Here is a 25,891-nt window from a genome sequence, read left to right as displayed (position 1 = left end):
CCTCTGTGCCAGAGCCTGCATCAACCAGCACCTGATGAACAACAAGGACTGCTTCTTCTGCAAGGCCACCATCACAGGGGTGGACGACTTCACCAAGCCAGCCAGCTCATAGAGCCCAGCCCCACACCACAGGTTCCCTGCCGCACGCCAGCTTCTCCCCACATACTCATGCTGCCCAGAGCAGGGGGGCTGCAGTGCTGGGCTCGGGGCTGCAGGGAGAGAGGCTGGTGGTGGGGGGTGCAGCATCCCACTGCCAAGCATCTGGACCATAGCAGCCCCCTTGCCCCATGGGCCGTTCTCAGGGAGGGGAGCCCAAGGCCTCAGCTCTGTGGCAGCACTGGGAACACGCAGCAGTCCCAGGCCAGGGCAGGGGGCTGGGCTGGCTGTTCAGGCTGTTACCTTGCCCCTGGCTGGGGCCTGATTTCATGAAATGCAGCATTAAATTATTCTTCCTTATGTGGTGCCTTGAGCCATGGGAGGGGAAGCCAGGCCAGTGCTCAGGCCAGTGCTCAGGCCAGTGCTCAGGCCAGTGCTCAGGCCACGCTCAGTACATGGAAGTATAAATATTTAATCCAAGCCAGGAGCACAGAGCCCTGTGGCAGCTGCTACATAATGATGCGCGGCTCTGGCACCGACTCAGAAATGGACTTGTGTGGCAGCACGTTGGCCCCATTGAGGTAGAGCTCGTCGTTGACGATGACATCCTCACCCAGCACCGTCACGTTCTCCATGCGCACCTGCCCCAGAGAAGCCCCATCATGTCTGCTCTGGTTCAGGTCTCGGTGCCATGCTCCTGCCCACAGGCACCGGTGCATCCCTCCATCCCTCCTTCCACAGACTGAGGCAGCAGGCGCGCAAGAGCTGAGCCCCAATCTCCCCCAGGGGCACCCACGTCCTCACCCATTGCCCCACAGAGCAGCTCCAGCCGACGATGCAGGACTCCAGCCAGGAGTGGGAGCGAATGCGGGCCCCCTCCAGCACAGTGCAGCGCTTGATGCGCACCCCATCCTCCACCACCACACCAGCCCCAATCGTCACATTGGGGCCAATGACGCAGTTTGCCCCAATCTTGGCACTGGGGTCCTGGAAGGAAGAGTGGCTGTGCCAGGGGTGGGAGGGCAGAGCTCTCAGCATGGCCCACACCACCCAGACAGTGCACGGACACAGCCCACAGCTCGAGGACAGCCGTGAGGACAGTGGTGGGAAGACACAGAGTCCATGATGTGTGCTGGGGGCTGGCACTTACCACCAGTACATTCCCTACAACACCAGGCCCTGAATGCAGCTTCTCAGGGTGCTGAGCCCGCAGAGCCTGCAGGTACATGCACATGCCCGTAAGGAAGTCCTTTGGCTGCCCGATGTCCATCCAGAAGCCTGTGGGAACAGGGCCATTGTAACAGCCACCAGCACAGCGGTGACAGTGCAGGCAAGACCTCCTCATGCTGCCTACAGTGTATGAAGCACCTTACCCTGCAGCTCCATGGCATAGAGCTGCCCTTCCTGTGCCATGGCAGGGAAGATCTCCTTCTCAATGGAGGTGGGGCGCAGCTGCATGTACAGGGCACAGGGCTGAGCCAGGGGCCTGGACCCCAGCCTGGCCCAGCCCAGCATCCCAGCCTGTACCTGGATGCGCTGTAGGATGCCGGGGCTGAAGATATAGAGCCCAGCATTGATCTTGTTGGACACGAAGACACGCGGCTTCTCCACAAAGCGGCAGATGCGGCCGGTGTCGGGCTCACTCACCACCACACCGTACTTGGCCGGCTCCTCCACCCGGGTCACCACAAGTGAGCCCTCACCGCCGTGATGCCGGTGGAACTGGGCCAGCGCCGCGAAGGGGAACTCGCAGATCACATCACTGTTGAGGACAAAGAAGGGCTCCCCGTCCTCGGCCAGCAGGTCCCGCGCCAGTGCCAGCGGCCCAGCTGCCCGGCCATCAGTGCCGCCACGGGGACAGGGTGAGCCCAATGCCTCACCTGTGCCCATCCCAGCTCCCCAGTGCCCCAAGATCCTCACTCAGTCCCACTGTCCCTGGTCCTTCCTTCTTCCCTGCAGACACCCCTCATCCCCTTCATCCTGTCCATGCCCATCCTGGTGTAACCTCCACTCTCCCCTTGCCCATCTTTGTGTACCCCTTAATCCTTGTCCTGTGCTTGCTCATCCTGATGTACCCCTCCCCCTTGTCCTGCCTATACCCATCCTGGTGTACCCCTTGCCATGTCCTAAGTCCTCATAGCCCTACCCACCTGCACCGTTCCTGCTCTCAGCATCCCCCAGCCCTACCCATACCAGTCCCTAGTGCCCCTCCTCCGGTTGTCCCCCTGCCAACCCCCCCTTCGCTCTGATCCCCCGCAGCCCACGCTGCTATCCCGACACTTCCTCTGTCCTGCCTGTGCCAGCCCCAGCAGCCCCGCCAGCTGCCCGCACCCTACCTGTGCCCAGCGGCTCCTTCTCGTGGGACAGGGAGATGCGGATGCCGAGCTGCGGGCACAGTGTGAGCGGGGGATGTGAACCGGGTGCCGCGGCTCGGCACGGGGGATGCTGGGGACCCTTACCCGCTGCTCCTGCTCCCGCATGGCGGCTCCCAGCGCCTCGGACATGTAGCTGACGGCCAGCACCACATGTGTGACCCCAGCCTGGAGCAGGGCCTCCAGCTGGTGCAGCAGCACCGCCTTGTTGCAGAACTGCACCAGCGGCTTGGGCCGGCTCAGGGTCAGCGGCCGCAGCCGCGTCCCGAAGCCCCCCACCAGGATCAGCGCCCGCATCGCACCGCGACACGTCAGCACCGCGCGCCGCCGCGTCACCGGCACGCCCCCAACCGGCCCGCCCCGCCCCGGCAATGACTGACAGCCCCGGGTCCTAGTGCCCGCCCCGGCAATGACTGACGGCCCCGGGTCCTAGTGCCCGCCCCACCCCGGCAATGACTGACAGCCACGGGTCCTAGTGCCCGCCCCGGCAATGACTGACGGCCCCGGGTCCTAGTGCCCGCCCCACCCCGGCAATGACTGACCGCCCCGGGTCCTAGTGCCCGCCCCACCCCGGCAATGACTGACCGCCCCGGGTCCTAGCGCCCGCCCCGCCCCGGTAAGGACTGACCGCCCCGGGTCCTAGTGCCCGCCCCACCCCGGTAAGGACTGACCGCCCCGGGTCCTAGCGCCCGCCGCTGCTTACGGCCCTCCCCGCGAAGGGGGAAGAGCGGCCTCAGGCCTGGTCCTGCCCCAGCCCAGCCCCAGGAACAGGCAGGCACGGCACACCACGGACAAAAACAGATCCTTTAATGGTTTTTGGTTCTCTGTGAAGCACAAACGGGTGATTATTCATGTAAAAACAAACAGGGTTGAGGCTATGTACAAGCTGTGCAGTCCCACTGCCGTGGTCCAAAGGGGAGAGGGGCAGGCAGGGCCCCGGCCCTCACACCTCACCCTGGCCAAGCGAGGACAGGGAACCCGGGGGGAGGCCGAGATGCCTCCCAGGAAGGGGCCCACAAGGGACAAGGGCATGCACAGGGTGAGCTGCTATGGGCAACACGGCTGTTGGGAGGTACCCAAGGCACCCACAACTACAGCCCTCAGCCCCCCTCACCCGGTCCAGCCCCCCCTGCTCCCCACCATTCCCATGGGCCCTGCCTGGTGTGGCAGTGACTCGCAGAAGCAATGAAGTAAGCCAGCACAGGGCAGTGGTGTGAATAAAGGTCCTCAGCCAGAGAGCCAGAGGGGAGCAGTGGCTTAGGAGACAGGCAGGGGTACGGTTCAGGACAAAGCTGGCACTGCCCTTGCCCCTTCCACACACAGTGCCATGGGCCTGTGCCTGCTGCCGCTAGCCAAGCACTGACAATTCCCAAGCAGACTGTGCACACACCAAGTCAGGACACATGCGACATGCGAGTATTCCCTAAACAAGCTTTCCTGAAGTGTAAAACAAAACCAGACCAACTTCACCAGTACCCAAGCAGCCTCTTCAGCAGCCAGGGTAATGGGAACAAACACCATGGAACAAGTCAGTGACACTGGGGAGGGAGCTTGGGGGTCCCAGCACAGAAACATGGGGTGGGAGGTGATGCAGAGCAGGGTATGGTTTGGTACCACCAGGCCACAGTATCAAACATTAATGCCCTCATCAAGGGAGGCAGTGGGTAACACACGGGCTCAGGGAGGGAACCTGGACAGCACCAGCTGGCTGCTTCACCTACAGACTGGTGGTTATTTCAGGACAGACTGACCCCATGAAGCAAAGCTAAACAGGCCATAGCACTGGCTGCTCAGCCAGGTGTCCCCTCACCTGCCCCCCTTGAGCCCCTTAGGGAGCAGGAAGGGGGTCAGCCCTAACCGTCAGCCTCCCCCTTCCATCATCCCCGTGCATGGACCAGCCAGAAGGGCCAGAGGGGAAGAGGGCAGCCTGGGGCTGGAGGGACACACACACGTAGGACCTGTGGGACCAACATTACAAGACAGGAAGGGTTGAAATGGTCCGAAATGCCCTGCTGCACAGCTAGGGTCATGTTAACTGCTACAGATACTATTGCTAGCCCATGAGCCTAGTACTTGCTTGGTCAGTAGTCCAGGGCAGAGTTACTCTTACCAAGCCCTGTGCCTGCTCCAGGCTTGAGCACAACTGCAGGTGTGCAGCATTCCCTCCCGGCCACAGCTCTGCCAGGGGTTGCATTTGGTCATTTTATTTCCATGTTTGTGTTGGTTACTCACAGTGCCCAAACAGCAGAAAAAGGCAGCATCAAAAGCAAAGCCCCCTCAGCAAAACCCAGGGCAGAGCTCACAACACCAAATGCGTGGACCAGCACCTGTGCTGCTCACCATCAGCCTCACAGACACTGCCAACTTCCAAATAACTCAGGAGAATTTCAAAGGGAAGGCTCTCCCAGGGGCTCCTGAGGTAGGAGGCTCCTCATGCCACAGCTCCAGCCCCCCCGGAGAGCGCAGGCTCTCCTGCTTTCTCTTCCCTATGTCCAGGTCCTCTCTCTAGACTGCATACACAAAGAGTGAAGAACCGGGACACCCAAAGCTCAGCAGGCATCTACAGAGCCTCCTCCAGGAGGCAGAGCTAGTGTGGTCAGAAGCATCTGGTCAGCACGAGGAGCTCTTCCATCCTGCTTCCGCTCAGCTCTTCTATCCAAGTACATTTAAAAACAATGGAGCAATACAATTGTTTAAAACCAAAGTTGTCTGCTTTTTTTCCTGTGGTAGTAGGTGGTCATGTCTGCTCCTGCCCCCATGACAAGATTAAGAGGCCGTAGCTCAGGGCTACTGGTTTTCTTCACGCATCTGTTCCATGATGTTGATGAGGCTTTCCAGCCCGAACATGTAACCCATGTCGGGTCCGTCGTGCACCGTGGGGTCATCACGAAAGCCTTTGAACGTGCTATGTGCAAAGTCAATCATACGCACATCCACCTTGGGCTGGGCCGAGGAGCTGGGCTCTGTGCTGCCGCCATCCTGCGCGCTCTCCGGGACAGAGCTGTCCACCCGCTTCAGGCGCATCTCCGGACGGCGCTCCACAAACATTGCTGCCCTGCTGTCCTTCCCATCATAAATGATGAGGAGGGAGCTGGAGTAGAAGCGGTAGGAGGCCTGTCTTTCCAAAACTGCCTTCAGGCTTCGCAGTTTGGTGAGGATAGGCTCAAAGAGGTCTTTGCGAAGCTCAATGCCGTTGTGGAGATACTGGTAGAGAGCATTACGGAAGCCCTCGATGGAAAGACCGCGTCCATAGTACTTATTCCTGCATAAGTAATGCCCTGTGTCCAGCTGATACACCTGGAACACCAAAAGGAATGCTTATCAAGTGGGAGCAACAGGTTAAGGTCACACACAGAGAGCCTGGAGCTGTCCTGCACTGACAGGGCAGAGGGGACTCATTCTGACCCCACCAAGCCCAAGAGCAATCAGGAAACAGCTCTGCCTGTTCCCTGAACTCCACAGCAGCTCAAGGGTGCATTCCACAGGCACAGCCACAATGCCCAAACACTGACAGTCTCTTCCAGGACACCATCAGGCGTCGCATGAGTCTGAGTGTCCCCAAGAGGCACAGCACAACAGACCCCAAAGGCTTAGAAAGCAAAGTCTTACAGCAACTTGGAGCTGCCAGTATGTTACTGCCGTCATTGTGTGGCATGTGATTAATGAGGGCCCCTGCCTGCTTGTGAGTCTATGGGCAGAGATCTGGATTGCAAAATCCTTCTGCAGGCGGGGAAAGGAGCAACAACTGCACAACAGCACCAGCAGCAAATCCTTGTGTGCAGGGCCCCGGTCACAAGAGGGCAACTTTTTAACTTTCACTTCAGTACAGAAGCAAATGGCAGCAGCTGCTTGGATGGAGGGACACATCCCTCCCCAGGAACCATGATTGTAGCTCAACAATATGCCACAAAAATGATTTTATTAGAAAACACCCTAACTGTCTGTGAACAAAACAGCTTTGGCTAAACCAGGCCATCTCAGGAGAAGTAGGTTCCTTTGTTCTAGGCTTAGAAACAAGACAAAAAGCATGCTGCACGAACACCGGTGTACTTACCTGACGTGGGAGACTAACTCAGTGCTCAGCAGAAAACACTAACTGGAAGGTCTAACAGGGCTGCAAAAAGAAACACGCAGCACCTGCAGCCCTGGGGATCCCTACCTGCATCCCACACACGCGCACGCCCAAGGTGGCAGAAGTGCTCTGTTCACACTTCTTCATCTGCCGAGCAGCCTTCTCCTCAGATGCATCATCTCCGTGCTGTCTGGTCCCCATCTTCAGATCAAGTACACAGGGAAGCCTGAAGTGATGCACCACGTTCTCCAACAAAAGGAACTCTGGGAGATGTGTCAAGGAGAAATTCCTTGCCAGAGACACCACTCGCTGGGGACATCACAGACAGGGACAGGCAACAAACAGCACAAACTGGGAGGTAAAGAAAAGGACAAAACCCAAATAGCAAGAAGATCACACGCAGGGTACTGGAAACTCAGCAGGAGGAACCAATGAGCAGAACTCTAATGTCAGAAAAGACACGGTATGGCAATAAGAACTGCTGATACATTAAGGGAGAGCTTAAAGCCTACTGAAATTAGCAATTTAACCATATGGATAAACAATACAATCCCCACGGACTGAAAACTGAAGGCGCAAGTAATAGCACAGTATTGTTGCTCTTGGCCTGCCCAGAACAGCAACGCTGCCCAACGCACAGTGGGGGAGCTGAGGAGGCTACAAAGACAGGAAACAGAACAGTAATGGGAGCCTTTAATTACCAGCACACACAATCAGGGCACAACACTGAGAACAAGCCTGAGACAATCAGTGCATCAGCTTGCGCCAAAGGGAAGAAAAACAACCCTGAGGTTTGCCCTAAGTAGCCCTGGCCGGGCACAGTTCAACATGTTATGCTAAAATGGCAAGCAGAGCACAGCCAAATTAAACCTGCAAGGAAGTTTAACACTCAGAAAGATCTATCATCAGCTATGCTTGATTTTGAAAGAGGAACTTCGTAAGAATAAGGAATTGTGATTAAAAAGGGACAGCCAAAGGGAATTACTTTCTGCAAGTGATGCAGGCTATTTAAAAATAAAAGCTGAAGGCTCAAAGTACACACTTGAGAATAGGAAAAGGAAGCCCACACAGTTAAAATGGCAAAGAATACAGCTATTAAAAGTAAGTTTGTCCCTATGTGAGGCAAACAGGATAAAGCTCCAGCAGGTGAAACAGAAACAAACAAACAAAAAACCCACAAGATGACAAGTTCAAGACAAAAAGCACAAGGACTCATTTGCAAAGGCACAGAACACAACAAATCCATCTTCAACCATGAGCAAACCAGCCAGACTGCCCAAAGAGGTTAAACACAAAGTACAAATGGAGCTAGAGGGGAGATGGGTGGGACAGGGGTGTGAAGAGGCCCCCTAAAAAAGAAATAAAATTAGTATTTTGCTGCTTTATTTACTGGGGGAAAGGAAAGCTATGGGGATTCCCAAGACAGAACTCTTTCTGAGCTCATAGAATCCTGAAACTGAAATGCCAAGAGAAGATACTGTATGACAAACAGAAAATAAAGAGGTGTGTAACACATTTAACTCTGCCTTAATACCAGGAGACACTGGGGCTACCACAGCACTAAGCTACATTGATCTGGGGAACTATACACTAGTCTGATTGGTGTCAGAGCCAAAGTTGCCAGCAGGGTCTTTGTGTGAAGATCTACTCTGTTCCACAAGCAATCCACAAAAGTGACATGACAAATCTGCTCGAAGTACTAGTTACTCAAGGCTGCAAAAATGAGGAACAGCTGTGCAAAACTCCACAAGGAACTTATGAGACTGACTTGGCCATTAAATGGGCAGACAAAATCCACTAAAGTTTACATGCAAGATGATAAACATATGGAGAAAAATATTAATGCATAAAGCAATGTTTTTGAGACAACTATTACCAGTCAGGAATAGGATCCTAGGGTAATGAAATCGTATTTGGAACAAGACAATGTGTTAGGAATAATGAGGGGGAAAGAGACACAACTGCATTAAACAACAGTGGAAATCTCTGGCTCAAATGCACCTTCTGTATTGTGTGCAGTTCCGGTCACTGCCTCCAAAAGGACACAGTTCAACTGGAAGAGACTCACAAAGGTGACAAGGACATAGTTCCTTCCTAAGGGATTACTGAACAGTACAGACCTGCATCTGCTGCCAACACAAAAATCTACAGTTCAAAACACAAGCCAACAAAGAGAAGGATAAGAGAAGAAAGATGCAGGACCTAATCAGAAACATAGCTTCTCTGAGCATCAGTGTCACACATGTGCCACTGTATGGGAAGGAGAAAGAAACAGTAAAAAGAAAATCATAACACCTTTGCTCGTGTGAAGAAACCCAAAGGAAATGCAGGCCTGGCTGCCTCAGGTACAAACATGTAAGGCCAACGCAGTAACAGCAACCCAACATGCTTATTTCTGCTTCCCAAAGGATACTGTAGAGTTTTCGGTCCTTGGACTCCGACCGCATGCGGCTCAGCTGCTGCTTATGACAGCGTAGGCTCCAGGGGTTATAGCTGATCTTTTCAGAGCTCAGACCACTGTTCCCATCCAACATCTGAAATGGAACATCTGAATGGATGTGCAGGTCCACCCTGGGACTCTTTGTTTCCTGGATGCTGCTGGTATAAAAACAGAACAAAATTTCCTGTTAGAATCCACACATTCTCCAGATACTTGCAAGTGTCACATCCTCCCCTTGCACACAACTATTTCCTATTCCTTCTCCAGCCACACGCTTCACACAACTCAAATCTTCTTAACAGCAAATCTTCACTAATACCCTGAGCTGCGGACTCACGCTCAAGGATCTAGACTAACATCTCTGCTAGGTTTTATTGCGATGGATAGAGTAACAGGAATGTTTGTTTCTCAGGGAGCTCTGGCTGGTGTGAAGGTACAGACCCATATTCAAAGCGTCCCTGGAAGAAACCTCTGTGTTAATAACCACGTGGACTAAAGAGTGTTTGAACCTGCTCCACATACTTTGGTTCCACATCCAATAAACTGACAAGGGTTATCCTGTCAGAAGCATTTCACGTGAATGAGTTCATCCTGAGCCCAGCAGAACTCTTGACACAGTTTGCAGTGCCCCCGTGTGCCCAGCAAGCAAGTGCAAGACAGCCTGAGCACTCTATGCAAGTGAAAGACACCTGCAACAAAAGAAGCACCAGAGCTGAAAGGGGAAGAGAGGTTTTCCACTCATCATGTTGTCACTGGACCCTCCAAGTTTTACCTTTCAGTGCTGTCACTGGCCAAGCCAGGCCTCTCCTCCTTGTGCTCAGTGCCACTGCTTGATCTATGAAGACTCCGACGCGAGTGCTTGCGTCGTGGCTGGTCCCTCTCTGGCATGTCATCCTGCTCCACAGCCTCATTCTCCACATAGGGATAGGCCACCAGGTTAATGTAACCGTCGCTGTCTCCTTCAAAACAGACAGATACCACACCTGCCAAAGACAAGTGGCATGTCAGTTCTGCTTCTTTGGGCAAGGAATACACAACCACCAGCATCCAAATGTTCAACAGAAGAGAGGAAAATGTAGCTCACAGAGCAGCAAAGCAAATCCAGAGCAATGTAAAGGGGGTTTTAAGACCACAAGAACCCAAATGTTGTTAAGCACAGCATAGAGAAATCCCCAAAATGGTGCTCTGAGCTGCTACCTGAGCAGTCAGTCAGTAGCAGCAGGGGAAGCTCTGCTACCACAGGAAATGAAGGACAAAAGCACAGCTGGTAGACTTAGGGGTGTGATTATTTCCTTCCCTTCAGTCTTACACCAAATGTCGTCAAACTGGAGAAAGCCAAGCACAGCCCACCAAAATACTGAGGAGGGCAAAGCATACAAAATATATACAGTCTATATATGTCTAGAAGCACTCCTGCTGTTGACAAGGACGTTACTGGCTGAGGAGCAATGTCCTTGTTTTATCTTTCTCTGCTAAAGAAGCTCTCTCGTATCTAAACTATGAAGTACAGAGCTCTGCGGCTGAGATGACACTTGTCCCTGTTATCACAAGTCAGCCAGTCTCACAGAAAAGGGACCTACAATGTCCTGCGGTTTCTTAGCAATAAGAACAGGAGGGTCTTGAAGTAAAACTACCTCAGCCAAGTGCAGGTAAGCAGGACCATTTTTGTCCTGTGCAGTTTTACCTTCTGAAGGCTCCTGGAATGCACCATGATCCAAGGGAAAGTATCGACCTTTAACAGCACAGACTCTGAATGTATCTACCTGACCAGCCAGAGAGCAAGATAGCTGGCACACTAGTTAGAGCTGACATGATCTTCAGGACCACCTCCAGCCCTGAAAATGAGGCTACCAGCCTATCTCCTAACTTGCAATGACAAAAATCCTTCAGTAGCTTGTGAAGCACTGAAAGCTGCCAGAAGTATCAGACACTAGTGACTGATTCAAATAACGCATCACAAAGGCTTGCACTATTTGGATGATGCAGGCCATCATGTCACTGCCCTTCTTTTTCCCTTATCTGCACATGACAATGCTGAGAAGGTTCAGGTGGCTCAACACTACTTCAGAGCAGTTTGGGACTTCAGCATGTCACTACATATATGCCATTCTGAGTGCTCGGGCTGCCTGGATATGGACATCTCCATGAAAGGGCAATCTTACAGTAAGATGTGAGTGCTCAGACAGGAAGTATCCCAAATCTTCCTCTCCTCCAGGTCAGTAGGACAGACTCTGGGACTATCAGATGAAGTCCCACACTGGGGTGGAGGTGCATGCTCTTTATCTTTAGGCTACCAGGAAGTATCTGATTTCAAGACAGATCTCCATCTGGACTATCAGCTTCATTAGTTTTAAATATATCTCCCAAGAAAATCCTGCCATCATATTGATTTTAGTCATTACATAGGCTTCAGCTGAGGTTTCCAATGGGTCACTAAAGCACCGTATGGCCCCAGAGTGGTCTGAGGGTACAAGAGGACCCATCTGTTGGAGGCCTCCATTCATGACCTGCACACAGACACAGGTAAGTAAGCTGACACCGCTTTGAGACCCTCAGGCTGCAATCAGATCAAATGGCAAGACCCCAAACAGGTGGTGGTCCCAGCAAAGCACCGTCTGCCCCAACACCACATGGTGACAAAGAAGCAGAGGCAATAGGAACACTAAGTCCCCCCACAGGGCTGCCTGCCAGCGTCACCATCTGAAAGACACAGATGAGCTCCCAGTTTCCTACAGTGATACACTGGAAAATTCCATTCCCTCAAAGTGACTGAGGACAAGGCTTCAGCTCAGCACTCAGAAAGCAATGTTTCCTGCTTCAGCAGCTTTCTGATACATGTCCATAAAAGAGATGGGATGAGGAAGCAGTAAATTATGGGACTGGAATGTGCCAATGCTTGGTATATGATCTAACTTCATTTGTGCAAGGTCAAGGCTGTAACTGACAGAAACTTGGTAGTAAAATTACTTCAGTTACACACCCATAACCTTAAGCATCAGACTACAACTGTCAGTTGTAGTCATGCTGCACACTGTCTAAAAAGAGAAGCACACTGATTTCTGCATGCCTATAGAAAGAGATCTTTTCCTGTCCATATGCTCCTACAAAATTGTTAGCCTGAAAAGAGAATTAAAACCAACAAATGAAGTGGCACCAAAAGACAGCAAGACATAAGCAGCTGCAGGAAAATGAGGGCAGGTTCCTGACACGTGTAACTGCATTCTGGGAAGAAAACAGGTCTCACCTTTGTACTCGGGTGTGAACTCCTTCATTTCTGGGGGCAGAGATTCATAGAAGCGCTGTTCTCTGGTAATGAGGGGCTTGCAGACAGTGTGGTCGTCATAGCGCATCATGCTGCTGTGGCCACCAACCTGGTGAATAAAAGGCTCCAGCAGGACCCCCCGGTCTCCAGATCGAGTGGCATTCTTGCCATACTTGCCCACTTCCATGGTTTGACAAACACACATTGCGTTGGGCACCAGTTGCACTCTTGGAGCATGGGGAGAGCCACATGGGCTGGGAGGGTGGCTCAGCAGCGGTCAGGGAGACACAGGGGGGAAATCCTGGTGATCTGCTTCCTTACAATGACCTGAAAAAGCAAAGGAGATTCCTGTGAACAGAGGACCACTTGCGTTCACTCCCTGTTGGCTCAGAAAAGGTTTCTGTCTATATATATATATCCATAACTATTCTTCTTCTGTTCTCTGTTTACATCACACTTGCTCCAGCATGCTCTTCACCACCACTTTAATCCTACAGGTACGCACATGCTCATTTGGAGGCAGTCTCATCTCCAGCTTCTCCAATAATGCTGATAGGAGGAGATACGAGTATTCTGAGCCTTCAATCTGTAGAAAAATACTATTTCTTTCCTCTAGTTAATCTTACCAGTAAGGCAAGATGATAATGGGGCGCAAACCATGAGCTACAGCACAACTAAGACCAAGCTCACACCTGCCTGTAACAGAGACTGTCACAAGCAAAACAAAGATTTCAAGACTCTGAATTCCACTCCTTGTGCCTCTGCATTTTTAACATCTGAAAAACTAAATAACAATTCTCTTCTTTAGTACTCTAAGCCCAACAACTACTTCTGGATATTCACAGCACCTACATGCACAACAGGTCCCTGATCTCCAGAGGTAGGCAAGACAGATCACTAAATCCAAATGAGATTAGAAGTGCTTTGGAGAAGACAGATGCTCTTTTAATGCTTGCAGACTGCCTGACGCAGCCATGGGATGATGGATAAGTAAAGCCATTCAAATTCTCTCCTCCTGACTTTCCCTTTCCAGCTTAGACTGTAGCTGCTTCTGAGGCTGCTGGGGAAAACTCCATGGGATTTCCTCACAATGATGAGTTATCCAGTCTTTGGTACAAGAACCATATGGTGACTACAGTTTCGGTGAATTCATCAAATTTCCAGTTTCTTGGCACAGCCACAAGTAAGGGCAGTAATCAAGAGGGATCCTGGAGGCCTGGACAAGGGTTCAGGCTGTTCCTCATGTGGCCACGGGATGTCTCCACAGCTACACAGCACTGCCAAGCTGGGGGAAGTTCTGCATGAAGACAAGGCTCTTTTCCCTCCCTTCAATTCAATCATGCAGGAGATACAGTTCAAGAGATTCAGAAGTAGCAGCGATACTTCCCAGCATGTCTAACCCAATCTAATCCCAAAACTCCCTGCAACAGGACAACACTTCTCTCACCCTGACTGCATGTCCCCGCTCGCTCCCTCGCACTGGCTTTTGGAACAGCATGAGCTGAATCATCTCACTGAGCTGGTGGAAAATATTTCCTTTTGTGGTTACATGACCACACAACTAGACTCAGTGTAAAGGGAATAATGGGAATATTTAGCTGGCTTTTACAGTGAGGACAGGGAGTGGGGGTGAGGAGGGAAACAAAAACACCAATACCACAGATGGTCCCTCTGTAGCAACTTGTATCAGTTTCTTCAAGGTATCCTTCAAAGCCTCTGTCTCCTAAAATCAACCCAAAGCCTAAGTTGTATCACAAAGACAAAAACATGCTGTGGATTTCTCTCCTCCCTCTTGTCTGTTTTATTAACAACAAGAAATTTCAGCAGCAAAGGCTTGCTTACATCATATATGGTTTAGTTTGGTTTAATGGTAGTTAATATCTGAGAAGATATTAAGGTGCCAGCATCTGCAACAGATCAGCACGTCAGATTTCAGATGAATGCTTTACAGATTTACATCTTCCCTGCCTGTCACAGCTTTATCTTGGATCAACTTCTTTTATTTTGCCAGTGACTAAAGCAGGATTTTCAGTTACTGCAAACAACACAGGGGACAAGTTTAACTTCTCGTATTTCTGTAACAGTTTAAACTTCACGGGATAAAAGAAGATTCATCTGTGCAATACCAGAGGTTGCCATACTTAGGACATATTATGATGCTCAAGTCTGGTACTAGCCCCGGTTTTCACCAAAAACCAATCACAAGATCTCAGGGTACCGACCAGTGACAGAAAGAAGTACTATTATCCATACTGCAGGGGGATTATCCAAGCAGATTCATTAGCTTCAGACACCTTCAGTAAGACAGAGATCACAAGCACCCAGGCAGACACACTCTCCCCCCCAGTCTGTTCTCACAGCAGCACCTCACCTATGGGCTACAGGCAGATGCTGGCCATCAGAGCAAGAGATCTGAACGCTGTGCCTACTTCCAGCAGCCTTCTTTCCTAAAGGTGGGCAAAAACCAAGCACACACCACCTGAGGACAGCAGCCACTCACTCTGCAGAGTCCCTTACACCTTCTCCACTGCATAGCCTAGAGGTACCTGTGAGATGGCTTCTGGGACAGTGGCAGTGGAAGCAGGCTGCAGCCCCTAAGAAGTGCCCCAGGCTCACTGCCAAGTTACCCACAGCCCCCAAGAAAACCCAACATGACAAGTTTTGGATGTGCAGGCACAGCTGGGAGGGAGTGACAGCCACAAAACAACACATTCCATAGCTGTGACACAAAAGAAGGAGCCGGGCATCAGGTGGGGAGAGTCTAAACCCAGTTAGGACTGCTCTACAAAGTCATCTACACGTTCTAAAGAAAACAGTGATACAGCCAGTATTTTCCCACATACAAGCAGGCATAAGAAAATACTTTTGTGCAAGTAGCACTTCAGAGACATCATTTTTTAAAGGGAAGCTATCTACAGGGCTTGAGAAACAGACACTTTATAACTCAGATAAAGCTTAGTGTTTTCCATCAGACCAACTCAAAGTAAAAGGTTATTACTAAACATGGACACTATCTACAAATACAGAATAATCCCTGGAGTCTCAAACAAATTTAAAGCAGAAATTATTTGAAGGCCTAAATATTACTCATCCTTCCTCTGTTAAACAAAGGCATGGGTTCAACTATTTTAGCTGGCTTATAAAATTCAGAGTTCTTCCAATCATACTGTAAAATGGAGTGAACAATTCACACAACAGCTTGAGGGAGACTAATTTATGGAAGCAGATCCTCCAACATCACTGCTACAGCTCAAACAGCAGTAAAACATTAAGGCCAGTTTAGCATCCTCCCTTCCAACAGACCTATCTATAGTTAGCAAGACAGATCACCCATAAAGGCAGACTTGCAGGAAGTGGGGGTGAAGTTTAGGAGCAGAGTTATCAGTGACTACAGAAGGACATACCACATCCTGTGCTGTGCTGCGCATCCCCCACTCTTGTACTGGAAGAGACATTATCAATATATATTTAAGTCTGGATGGTTGTCTGTTAGCGTATCTGCTCCAAATTTGAACTGCACACTTCACTGTTCAAACACTTTTTGGCAGGATGGGCATCAAGAGCACAAAATACTTTCAAACATAAGCCAGAAAGACACAAACTCTGCTCTTCCAAACTGTCAAGTGGGATAAACCCTGTCCCCAATACCAATGTTACTCGTAAGGAGGGAATATGACCCTCCACAGAAACAAACAGTGCTGTGCTCCTGAATACCCAGAGCACTCTTAAACATTACTGAACCTTAGCTGAAGACTTCCCATGTCTTACCAGACCACCACCAGAACTAAGGAACAGAGATGTCCTCTTCAATGCCGGAACTTCAGGTGACAGGGAACTAGCCTCAGAGGTTACCACACACTTGAGAGGTGGGGACAACGAGCTGCACTGCAATGGGTGTGAGAATTACTGCAAACCACACCGTGACGCTGATGTCCCCACTCTATATAAGCAGTCTTGTACAGTGGTAATGCTTCATGACTCGCTAGTAAATCTATTTTCCAAAATAAATAGAACTAACATTTAAAATCGTGACAGTTGCACAGCAAGAAAGCTGACTGCATTAAGCACTGTTGACTCATGCCTTTGTCGTAAGCAGCTTACATGTCCATTTTTCCAGCATCGCCTTGCTGTGGCTCCTAGGATATAGTCAGCCCGCAGGACCTGTGGTGCTGAAGACCAAGGCAGATGGCCACTGATGATTCTGGAGCTGGGCCACAGGCAAAGAATAAATACTGACTTCAATGTCACACTGACAGAAGTTAGACTTTCCCTTAAAAACCTCAAAGCAGCCAGCAGCAAAGAACAAGAATACAGGACACCAGCATATACCAGGCAAGAGGACTACAGCATTTGGCTAATGGGTAACTGGTGACTGCTTCTTGTGAGCTAGATGTGTTAGCAACGAGAAGCAGCAGCTACATCCATGCTGAAAAGCTTGGTGTTTTCTAGTTACACTGGACTGGGTAACAACTTCTACAGAAGAAAATTCAGTCTAAGAAAATAAAACATCTCCCACTGTGCTGTGAGACCAGCTTCCCAACACAAAAGCTGATTCACAGGCCCAAGACATGTCTGTCTAGTCAGCAGAGAATGGAGATGACCCTTGGAGACCCTGGACCCTTGGGCAGAGAACAAACTCTCCAAGAACCTGCAGCAACATTCAGGGTATAGCTAGAAACACTTGGTCAGCATGGTATGCAGGAAGCTGCAAACCTTCCCCGTCTACTTGAGCACACAGCTTTGAATCCTGAGCCTTCCCCTGCACCGTGTTTGAACTATTATCAAATACAGCCCTTTCTGGATACACTGCCCTCACCAAGACAAGCGTGGCTCTTCAGACCAAGGGCAGACAGAATACAACCTGCACACATGCAGCAAAAGTGAAAGAGAAGTCTTAGGAAAAGCTACTGAAGAATGCCAGCCGAGGAAGGGAATGCCACCAGTAAGGCTGGTGAAGGAACTGCAGTAAGCAAGACCAGAGAGAACACAGCCATAGGTACACTCAGCTCTGTGCAGTGAGCTGAACAGCAGCAGCACACTTCCTTCACCAACACACTTTCTGCCTCAACGACAGGGCACAAACACACTGACTGCTGAACTGTACGTAAGGAAAGAGCCCAATCTACTTTCAAGCAGAGCTTGACCATACCTACAGAAAGGACCATGTGGAAAATAAAATTGTAATAGAAGTCCTTATGCATACCATATCTCCTAGAGATCTGAAAGAAGACTGTGTGCTGGGTTTTGCTACAATTTGAGCTAATTTTCTTCTAGCAGCTTGGATGGGATCTGTTTTGGATTTGTGCTGGAAACAGTGTTGATAATTGAGGGATGTTTTGGTTACTGCTGAGCAGTGCTTACAGGGTATCAAAGCCTTTACTGCTCCTCACCCCACCAGCAAGGAGGCTGGGGGTGCATAAGGAGTTGGGAGGAGACACAGCTGACCCCATCTGACCCAAGGGATATTCCACAGCATAGGACATCATCCTCAGCCCTGCTTTCCTTGGAGATGGCCAAACAGCTGAATTCCTTATTTTGCTTTGCTTGCACACGTGGCTTTTCTTTCCCAATTAAACTGCCTTTACCCACAAGTTTTCTCACCTTCTGACTCTCACCTCATCCCACTGGGGGAATGTGCAAGTGGCAGCTTGGGGCTGAGTTGCCAGCTGGGGTTAAACCACAGCAGGCTATCTGTGCCATACTTCTATCATACTAAATCACAAAGCTTTGGCACTTCTGCCAGTAGCCTGTGAGAGCAAGAATGTTCTTCTCTTCCTAAGAAAGGAACGGAAGCTAAGCCTTTTCAGCTCTTTCTGAAGAAAGAGAGGTTGAGCTATGTACTTTTAACTATGGCTGGAATGCCTAAACCACTCATTAAAAACCAGTGCCTGGATCTGGGGTTAAAGAAGGCTTTTTCTTGGAAGCCAGATTAGCAGGAATTGCAAAGGTCCTTCTGCTGTCACCTACTCAGAAAGCACAAAATGCTTTCAAGGAGGGATGAGGTACTTCAAGTCCTTGTTAGGGATCTCAACCCAAAGCACAGACAGCACCTGTTTTCTCACACTGGCATTGAGGTGGCTGTCTCTTTTTAAGCCAAGCCTTGGTGCAGGACAGGGAATGCCTGTCACATCTAGCAACATATGGAGCTGGTTCTCTGCGAACATCTGTCATGCAGCTGTCTACAAGTGAGGGTAACCAAAGCCGGGATCAAATAGCACAAATGGCCACTTCCAGCTTGTGTTCCTATTTGGCCTGATACTAGCAAAGCTAGCACGGCTACAATAACATCAGGCTGGAGAGCAAGAGAGGACTGCACATAAGAGGAATGATATAAGCTGATTTAGTTCTCCAGCTGCTCTTTCCTACAGGCTTCCCCCTCTTCACTGAAGAAATGCAATGCATTGGCAGGAGGGCATACACTGCCTGGGGACCTGCCAGTCCTTGTCACCGCTCTCCGTGTCACTGCAAAGGGGAGGCTGGAGGCAGATCCAGCCCTGGTCCAGTCATCACCACTCTTTCCTCTCCAGAGCTGCTAAATCCTGCTGGACCTCACCACAAATACATCCTGCCTTGGTGGTAAGGGCACCTTCCTTTGCTATTCAGAAGCACTGGCTTCAGTCCAAGCCCCAGAGTTTCCATAGCAGCAAGACCTCATCAAACACGTACATTAACAAAAGATTGTTTTATCACTACCAGCCCAGATTTTCCTCCAAGCTTGTGCCTAAGAGAGCAGGGTCATCCAGTATCAGCTCTGTATTTCACTGGAGAGATAAGAATACGACACATGCTTTCTAGAGAAGAGCTTACCAAAAAAATCAATTGCTCAGCTTTCTGTGAGCTAATTTCTGACTTCACTTCCTTTAAAAAGGGGGTAAAAAAGTCTCCATTAGGTACAGGTTATTTTTAAACTATTCCAACACAAAAGCTGTGGTCAGCACAGCTCTTGGATCCAACAGAGACAGAAAGGAACTTATTTTCAACAGTCACATATCATGAGAAATCAACCTAACCAAGAAAAGATCTTTCTTGAATTCACACTAGTGAAGGGGCCCAGAAAACTCATCAACAGGCTCAGCACCAGGAAACTGCAGTGCCTGCATTCATAGCCAGGGGGGAAGGAAAAATATTCACATCAATCCCACTGAAGAGGTTTGGCTCAAAGACTAACTTGGAAACAATTTGTAACTCAACTTACACACTGAATAAGCAGAGGAAACAATTTCTCCTCCTGCCTCAAAAATCCTATGTTTAAAGCTTTCATTAATGCTGGTAATAAAAGCATACCTGCTCTTCAGTCATAGATCTTAGCCTCCTCCTCAACAGCAAGGCTTAAATAAGCCAGACACATCTCCAAGAAGTCCTGAAGGACTGGACGATCATGGTAACTCCACCCAAATGCCTCCTCAGTAGGAAAAAGATGGAACGACTATGCTGAGTTCAGCATGAGGACAAGTACGTTCAGAAACACTGCACTTTCATGTCAGCTGTGGGTACCAAATTCTACAACCTCAACAGCATCAGAAGGTGGGACAGATGAGCAGGTAAATGCACCATGCTAATCTGCTGACACTAAGAGAGTGAGTCAGAGTTGTTGATGCTTGTATTGAACCAGAAGACAAACACACCATGCAGCAAGCCACTGCTGGCACAGAAAAGGAAGGTGTGATTTTGTGGTAGCATGCACAGAATTCAGCCAGATGGATGGCACTGGAAAAGACTGCTCAGTGCCAGGGGCAGCTCATCAAACAGGAGAATCCACCATGCTCAGGTCAGCGGCAGTCTCAAGTCTGGGCTACAACAGAGCACAAAGAGAACAACTGGCAACTCCTAAGTAAGTTCTTACCTCATCATCTTCTGGTTAAAAATGCCCCAGAAGTCCCTGGAGGCATCAAGGCTGGAGCCAAGGAAGCTAGTTTGACCTCACCACCTACAGAGTAACTGCCAGTCCCCAAGCTGGAAAGACGCTGTCACCATACCCAAGAGGCTGTCACCATACACTTGTGCAAGCAGCTCTGCAGCTTGAGTGCCAACTCACACCTCCACACAGACTCAAGCAGAAATGATTGTGCACCTTAGGCTTGTGTCATTCAACCACAATGTCTCACTTAGCCAGCACAAAGAACTGGAAAGCTGATGAAAGATGGGATGAGATCCTCCCAGATTGCATAAGAACTAGAAGAAATTTCCAGTGAAAGCATAAAAATCCCAGGAAAGGGAACTTTCAATGTGCAACAATAAAATCAGTTTTCAGGCTTGAGAGGGCGGTTGGCAGGAACTGAAACGAACAACTGATGTGCTGCATCTTACACCTGCCACACAGAGAAAGCAAAGTAGGGAGGCCAAAGTCAGGATTCTGTAACAGGAAAAAGAGTCAACTCCCCAGCCCAAGAGCAAGAGCACACATACAGTCTATAAGTGGAATATATGTGGGCTGCCAAAAAAGAGAGAAGTGGTGTTTTCTGGCTCTTTGCCCTCCACCAATCTCATAAGGAATTCATAAGGTAAACAAGAGAGAAAAACCAGAATATAAAAACAAAATATAAAATCTACTCAAAATTAAAAGTTGAGCAAAAATGGTTTCATCTACCTGCACTTTATCATGTTTATGCTTTCAGAATGTTTAAAAACACTGGATTAAGGAAGAAGATCAAGGTGAACAGCTAGGCCACAGCACTCTCAAAGGGAAAAGTAAAAAAGACATCAAAAGCTTGGTCTGCACAAGAAATAAGTGCATGTGAGACTTTATTCATTCACCATGTTCTCTCTAGCTTGGTAAAACATGGGCAGATTGAGGAGCTCCTGAGGTGGAGATACTGCTTGTTCTGGTTGTTCCTTAACGTGATCCTCCACAATGAAACCAAGTTCATCCAAATGCCTTGCTTTGAATTAAAAATAATAAAATAAAAGAGGAAAATTTATGCTTGGACTTCTTCTGGCACCCGTTGAGTCAGATCAGTTTATAATTCCTCTTTCAGTTATTTCTTCAGACTATGGTTACACAGGTAACCCTCTGACAGCCACACCAGCATAAGCAGCACCCTCCCACTCAGCTCTGCTTTGCTGGTACAACTGTTTGCAACCTCACCATGACTCAAGTCAGGGAACTGATCACAGTTAAAAATAAACCAGCACTTTGTTTTGTTTTTTTAAAGGATTACTTCTCACCCCAGGTCAGATCCCCAATCTATTGTGCAGCTGTACAAACAGTTGTATCAGCACAAGGTGCCTGAATTGCTGATGGTTATCCTGCTGTCTAAAGCCAACGTTTGCATTCCCAGCTCACCTCTTCTTTCACTGATGCTCTAGAACAGGATTACTTACTAAACTGAACACATAGGATACTTTATGCAGCCTACAATCACGTGGAGGGTCTCTTTAATGAGACAAAATGAGGTCACACTGATGCGTATCTTATGAGCAAGGCATGGCTACTGAGCTCCCTCGAGCTGTTGCTTGTCTTAAATTATATGTCATTTTTGCAGTCTGCACACTGAAATAAATACAAAACCATGACTAATAAAGCCACAAATGTGAATGAACAGCTTTGGGCCAAGATCTGAAACAAAACTCTCCTAGAAATTGCATAACTTAACTATCTTGGTGATCTTCCACTCAAAAAAACTCAAGCCTACGTGACATACAGATTCCCACCTATGAAAGGGGGAACATCATGAAGACAGTGACGTTCAAGGGATGGGGAGTCTATCTGCAGTCCTGGCAACCTGTCAGCTGCAGGTGAATTTTACATTAACATGGAAATACAGAAAGGAAGATAAAAAAACCACAATAAGCACTAAGCAACGATAAGATGGTAAAATGGATTTGAAATGACCCAGAGAGAAAGAGATTGAAGATTTTCCCAAATTACCAGCTCAAATACTGTTTGAAACAAACCCAACTGAAAACACTTCCCATTTGATGGCTGCCTGGCAACCTGCCACAAAGGACTTGGTTCTCAGTTCCCTGTTTTCACCTGGGGATAGGTGCCCATATCAGACACACACAACTACATGTCTTCTCATTGAAACAAAGCACAAAAGATTAAATAACCAGTATGACTTCATTTCCAGAACAGCATAAGAGGCATGTTAATGAATCACAACCTCTAAGCTGTTCAGCACACTTGGTTTATAGATGTCAAATCAACCCAAGAGGACACAGAAAACCAACAAAATTGGTACTGGTGACTCTCATCCTTTGTTCCTTAATGTGCATCTCAGGGTACAGTTCCACAACAGCTTAAATAAATCAAAGTCAGCACCCTTCAAACACATCCTCTCTCCTGAGTCAGCACTGGCACTCACCTCATCCTGCTCAGAAACCAACCTGGCAATAAAGTTAACCCAGGGGAAAAAAAAAAAAGTTGTTTTCATCAATGTAACTTCCTAAACTGGTTTAGTGCCAGTACCCAATGAAAGTAAATGGGGAGAATCGTCAGAGGAAGGGCAGGCAGAAGAGGAGCGGTGCCTATTTCATTCACCTTCAACTGTCCCACAACCATGTGCTTAGGGAACAGTCTCACCCTGGCTATAGAGAAACCCGAGTTGTTGCTCCCAGCAGAAAGATGGTGCAACTTTTTCACTGTTCTCTGACATCTTTATACCAGCATCAAGACTCTTGCAGACAGCTAGATTAAGTACCTGACCTGGTAGGAAACTAATACAGCAACATATAAAACAAAACTCCTTTAGTTTCCAGCTGGATCAGGTGCCTAAGGTTTAAGACCATAAGGTTTAACAATCCCCCAAGCATCAAAACAAGGGAGGAAAGTGAGAATCTGTGGCTAAAGGCAAGGTTCAACTTCAAGCAACCAGGAAGCTGCACTCTTACTCAACACAGACATAATATCACAACAGGACTACAGAGTATTTATACAAAACCACTTTTGTACCATTTTTTAATCTAATTCTTTAGGTTTTAATTTTCCACAACACACCATTAATATTTAAAATGCCCTATTTCCTCAAAAACATATCTTTAATTTCTTACCAGCATTTTTTTCAACACAAAGATGCTACTAAAAACATATAGGGGAGAGTGAGAAACAGCCTGCTGTGATTAACTAGGGCATGACAAACAGCAGCAGCATGTGCAAGCAGTACTGGGGAGCAAAGCCAGGAAGAACAGTGACAACATTGCACAACCAACACTGATTCATGAACAACAAAGAAGTCTTAGAATTTGCTGCCTGGGCTATGTCCAAGGCTCTCTTTACCTTGGTTAAGCTAGTAAGAAAGTCACATCAGAAAGCTGACCACTTCTGCACAACCAAGCTTTTTTGGAAGCAAGAGCAGATCCATCTGAAAGCCTACAACAGTTACCATGAAGTGATCCATCATCAAATAGGTTTCAGCAGTAATGCACACAACTGGTATTACCCAGACTAGTTGTCAATCAGTATACCAGAGCTCCCCATGTGCTGTCAGACTCAGAAAGGTGAAAGCCTCACCAAGTATGTTGCAATGAAAGGCAACATGAAGCTGGAACTAGTCATTTGTCCCCTACCTCACCATGAAAGGGGTCTTGTGCCATCACAGTTCTGAAAGCTGCCTGTATGTACATATCCCTCTGCTAGAGACTGAACACTTGACCATTCACTGTGCACTGCAGTACCTTAATGCTGGTGACACAGGGTCTTCTCAGAGGAATATCACTTATTCATAAGGTATGTTTCATTACTTTAGCCTGACACCCATTCCCTCATGTTCAACACTTGTTTTAATTAACTCTTGTCACTGCTTGTAGCACCTAGCTCTGGACATAGCATTGATCAAGTAGGGTATTCCTGGAAGACACTGTTTTGCCTCATACATGCAGCAAGCTCTATTTCTGCTTGTCATAATGCTGCCAATTGGAGATCAGCACACTCAAGGAACGGTCTGGGCTACTTCATACACAATTCACTCCTCCAAAACACAAGTGTTAAAGCTGTGGCTGCCTCCTCAAGAAGCAGCAACTTCCCAGCACTACTGCATGTGGACAATCGGTGCGGGGCGGGGGGAAGAAGTATGTCCTTTCAAAGAAAACAGTGTTTATGAGCAAATGCTACAGCACCTCACGAGAACATAGAATCATAGAATAGTTAGGGTTGGAAAGGACCTCAAGATCATCAAGTTCCAACCCTTCTGCCATGGGCAGGGACACCTCACGCTAAACCATGGCACCCAAGGCTCTGTCTAACCTGGCCTTGAACACTGCCAAGGATGGAGCATTCACAACTTCCCTGGGCAACCCATTCCAGTGCCTCACCACCCTAACAGTAAAGAACTTCCTACTTATATCAAATCTAAACTTCCCTTGTTTAAGTTTTAACCCATTACCCCTTGTCCTATAACTACACTCCCTAATGAATAGTCCCTCACCAGCATCCCTGTAGGCCCCCTTCAGATACTGGAAGGCTGCTCTGAGGTCTCCACGCAGCCTTCTCTTCTCCACGCTGAACAGCCCCAACTTTCTCAGCCTGTCTTCATATGGGAGGTGCTCCAGCCCCTGATCATCCTCGTGGCCTCCTCTGGACTTGTTCTAACAGTTTCATGTCCTTTTTATGTTGAGAACACCAGAACTGCACACAATACTCCAAGTGAGGTCTCCCAAGAGCAGAGTAAAGGGGCAGGATCACCTCCTTCGACCTGCTGGTCACAATCCTTTTGATGCAGCCCAGTACGGTTGGCATTGTAAATCAGAAGCAGTAAGTTTATCTTAATACATTCTTGACTGCTGATAGTCACTTACAATGGAAGTTTTTCTCTTTAAATACCAAATACACATATTGAAGGATTTCAAAACACTAAGAAAATTCAGTAAAGCCATCATTCAGGACTGTATTTAGACACCTGAATTTCCCACATCTCTTCCATGCAAGTAAAATATAGGTGTGACAAAAAAAGGCAAAGGCAAAACTGCAGTGAAGCTGTCCAGTGCTAAGCAGAAACACGTGGGCCCATTTAGATCAAAGCATGCTCCAAGTGTCTCATGAGTAACAAACTTGTACCTGTATGGAGTAAAACTTCATAATTCTGTCACATAAGATTATTGACCCATTTACACACAGCTGTCTCCTGGCAGGTAGTCTCTGCTGGTGCAAACCTGAAACAGTCATTTTACAGAGGTTAAGACTCTTGCAGGATTCATCTAAATCTGTTTTCTGCTGCTGTGACATGAAGTATGAAAAGGAAGAGAAATTGATCACAAAGAGGCAGAGCTTCACACAGGTACTGTTTCTCACCCCGCAAAAGGTGACCTCCCAAAGCCTCTTTTGACTCTCATCTCCTGTAAAAGGATTATGAAGCCTACCCTTGGGAGACCACTGCTCAGCTACTGGCCCATTGATATTACACATTAATACTGAGTCTTGTCTCTTCATTGCTATCAGCAGAGAGATATTAGAACACTGTATAAGGTCATTGTTCAAAGATCAGGACTTTAAATAGAACCTCTAATGCACGCAGCGAAAGCCAGAGCCAGTGGTGTTTGGTGGGGGCTCTGCTTTGTGGCTGCCACACACCCAGTTGCAGCTCTGCTTACTGCTTCCTGCTCAAATACCAATCCAGCTTATTTGCGCATGTGGGCTCCCAGCTGCTCTAGGACAGACATCTAATCAAGGAACAACTGGAAACCAGAGATCATGATACAGTAAAAACTAGGCCAGG

General features: G+C 48.5%; 3 protein-coding genes across 6 annotated transcripts in view; 1 reads left to right on the top strand and 2 right to left on the bottom strand.

Annotated features, from left to right (window-relative positions):
• The window catches only part of RNF123 (ring finger protein 123), a 48,395-nt gene extending 47,939 nt beyond the window's left edge, over positions 1–456 (top strand). Inside the window, exon 39 of the mRNA XM_013130800.3 lies at positions 13–456. Within this exon, the coding sequence (XP_012986254.2) occupies positions 13–112 (100 nt within the window). The 3' untranslated portion in view covers positions 113–456. The remainder of the gene's footprint in view (positions 1–12) is intronic.
• Positions 457–550: 94 nt separating this feature from the next.
• GMPPB (GDP-mannose pyrophosphorylase B) lies at positions 551–2,783 on the bottom strand. Its single transcript, XM_034066344.1, has 7 exons — positions 2,556–2,783; positions 2,433–2,481; positions 1,624–1,925; positions 1,470–1,548; positions 1,247–1,374; positions 901–1,083; positions 551–737 (listed from the first exon to the last, which is right to left on the bottom strand). The coding sequence occupies exons 1-7, from the start codon at positions 2,763–2,765 to the stop codon at positions 606–608; spliced, it is 1,083 nt and encodes a 360-aa protein (XP_033922235.1). The 5' UTR covers positions 2,766–2,783; the 3' UTR covers positions 551–605.
• Positions 2,784–3,258: 475 nt separating this feature from the next.
• Positions 3,259–25,891, bottom strand: part of IP6K1 (inositol hexakisphosphate kinase 1) — a 38,746-nt gene continuing 16,113 nt past the window's right edge. The window contains exons 1-6 of one of the 4 annotated variants that reach the window (XM_005141568.4): positions 16,011–16,033; positions 12,225–12,569; positions 9,753–9,963; positions 8,954–9,138; positions 6,628–6,803; positions 5,256–5,765 (exon numbers count right to left, since the gene is read on the bottom strand). In XM_005141568.4, coding sequence (XP_005141625.1) covers positions 5,256–5,765; positions 6,628–6,803; positions 8,954–9,138; positions 9,753–9,963; positions 12,225–12,447 — 1,305 coding nt within the window. In that variant the 5' untranslated portion in view covers positions 12,448–12,569; positions 16,011–16,033. Of the gene's footprint in view, positions 5,766–6,627; positions 6,804–8,953; positions 9,139–9,752; positions 9,964–12,224; positions 12,570–16,010; positions 16,034–25,891 lie in introns of those variants that run through there. The other 3 variants (XM_031042366.2, XM_005141569.4, XM_031042367.2) reach the window with 3 other exon arrangements.

The sequence above is a fragment of the Melopsittacus undulatus genome, chromosome 9, assembly GCF_012275295.1.
Source record: "Melopsittacus undulatus isolate bMelUnd1 chromosome 9, bMelUnd1.mat.Z, whole genome shotgun sequence".
Lineage (NCBI taxonomy): Eukaryota > Metazoa > Chordata > Aves > Psittaciformes > Psittaculidae > Melopsittacus > Melopsittacus undulatus.
Note: the sequence above shows the minus strand (reverse complement) of the source record. Positions and strands in the feature narration are given on the sequence as shown.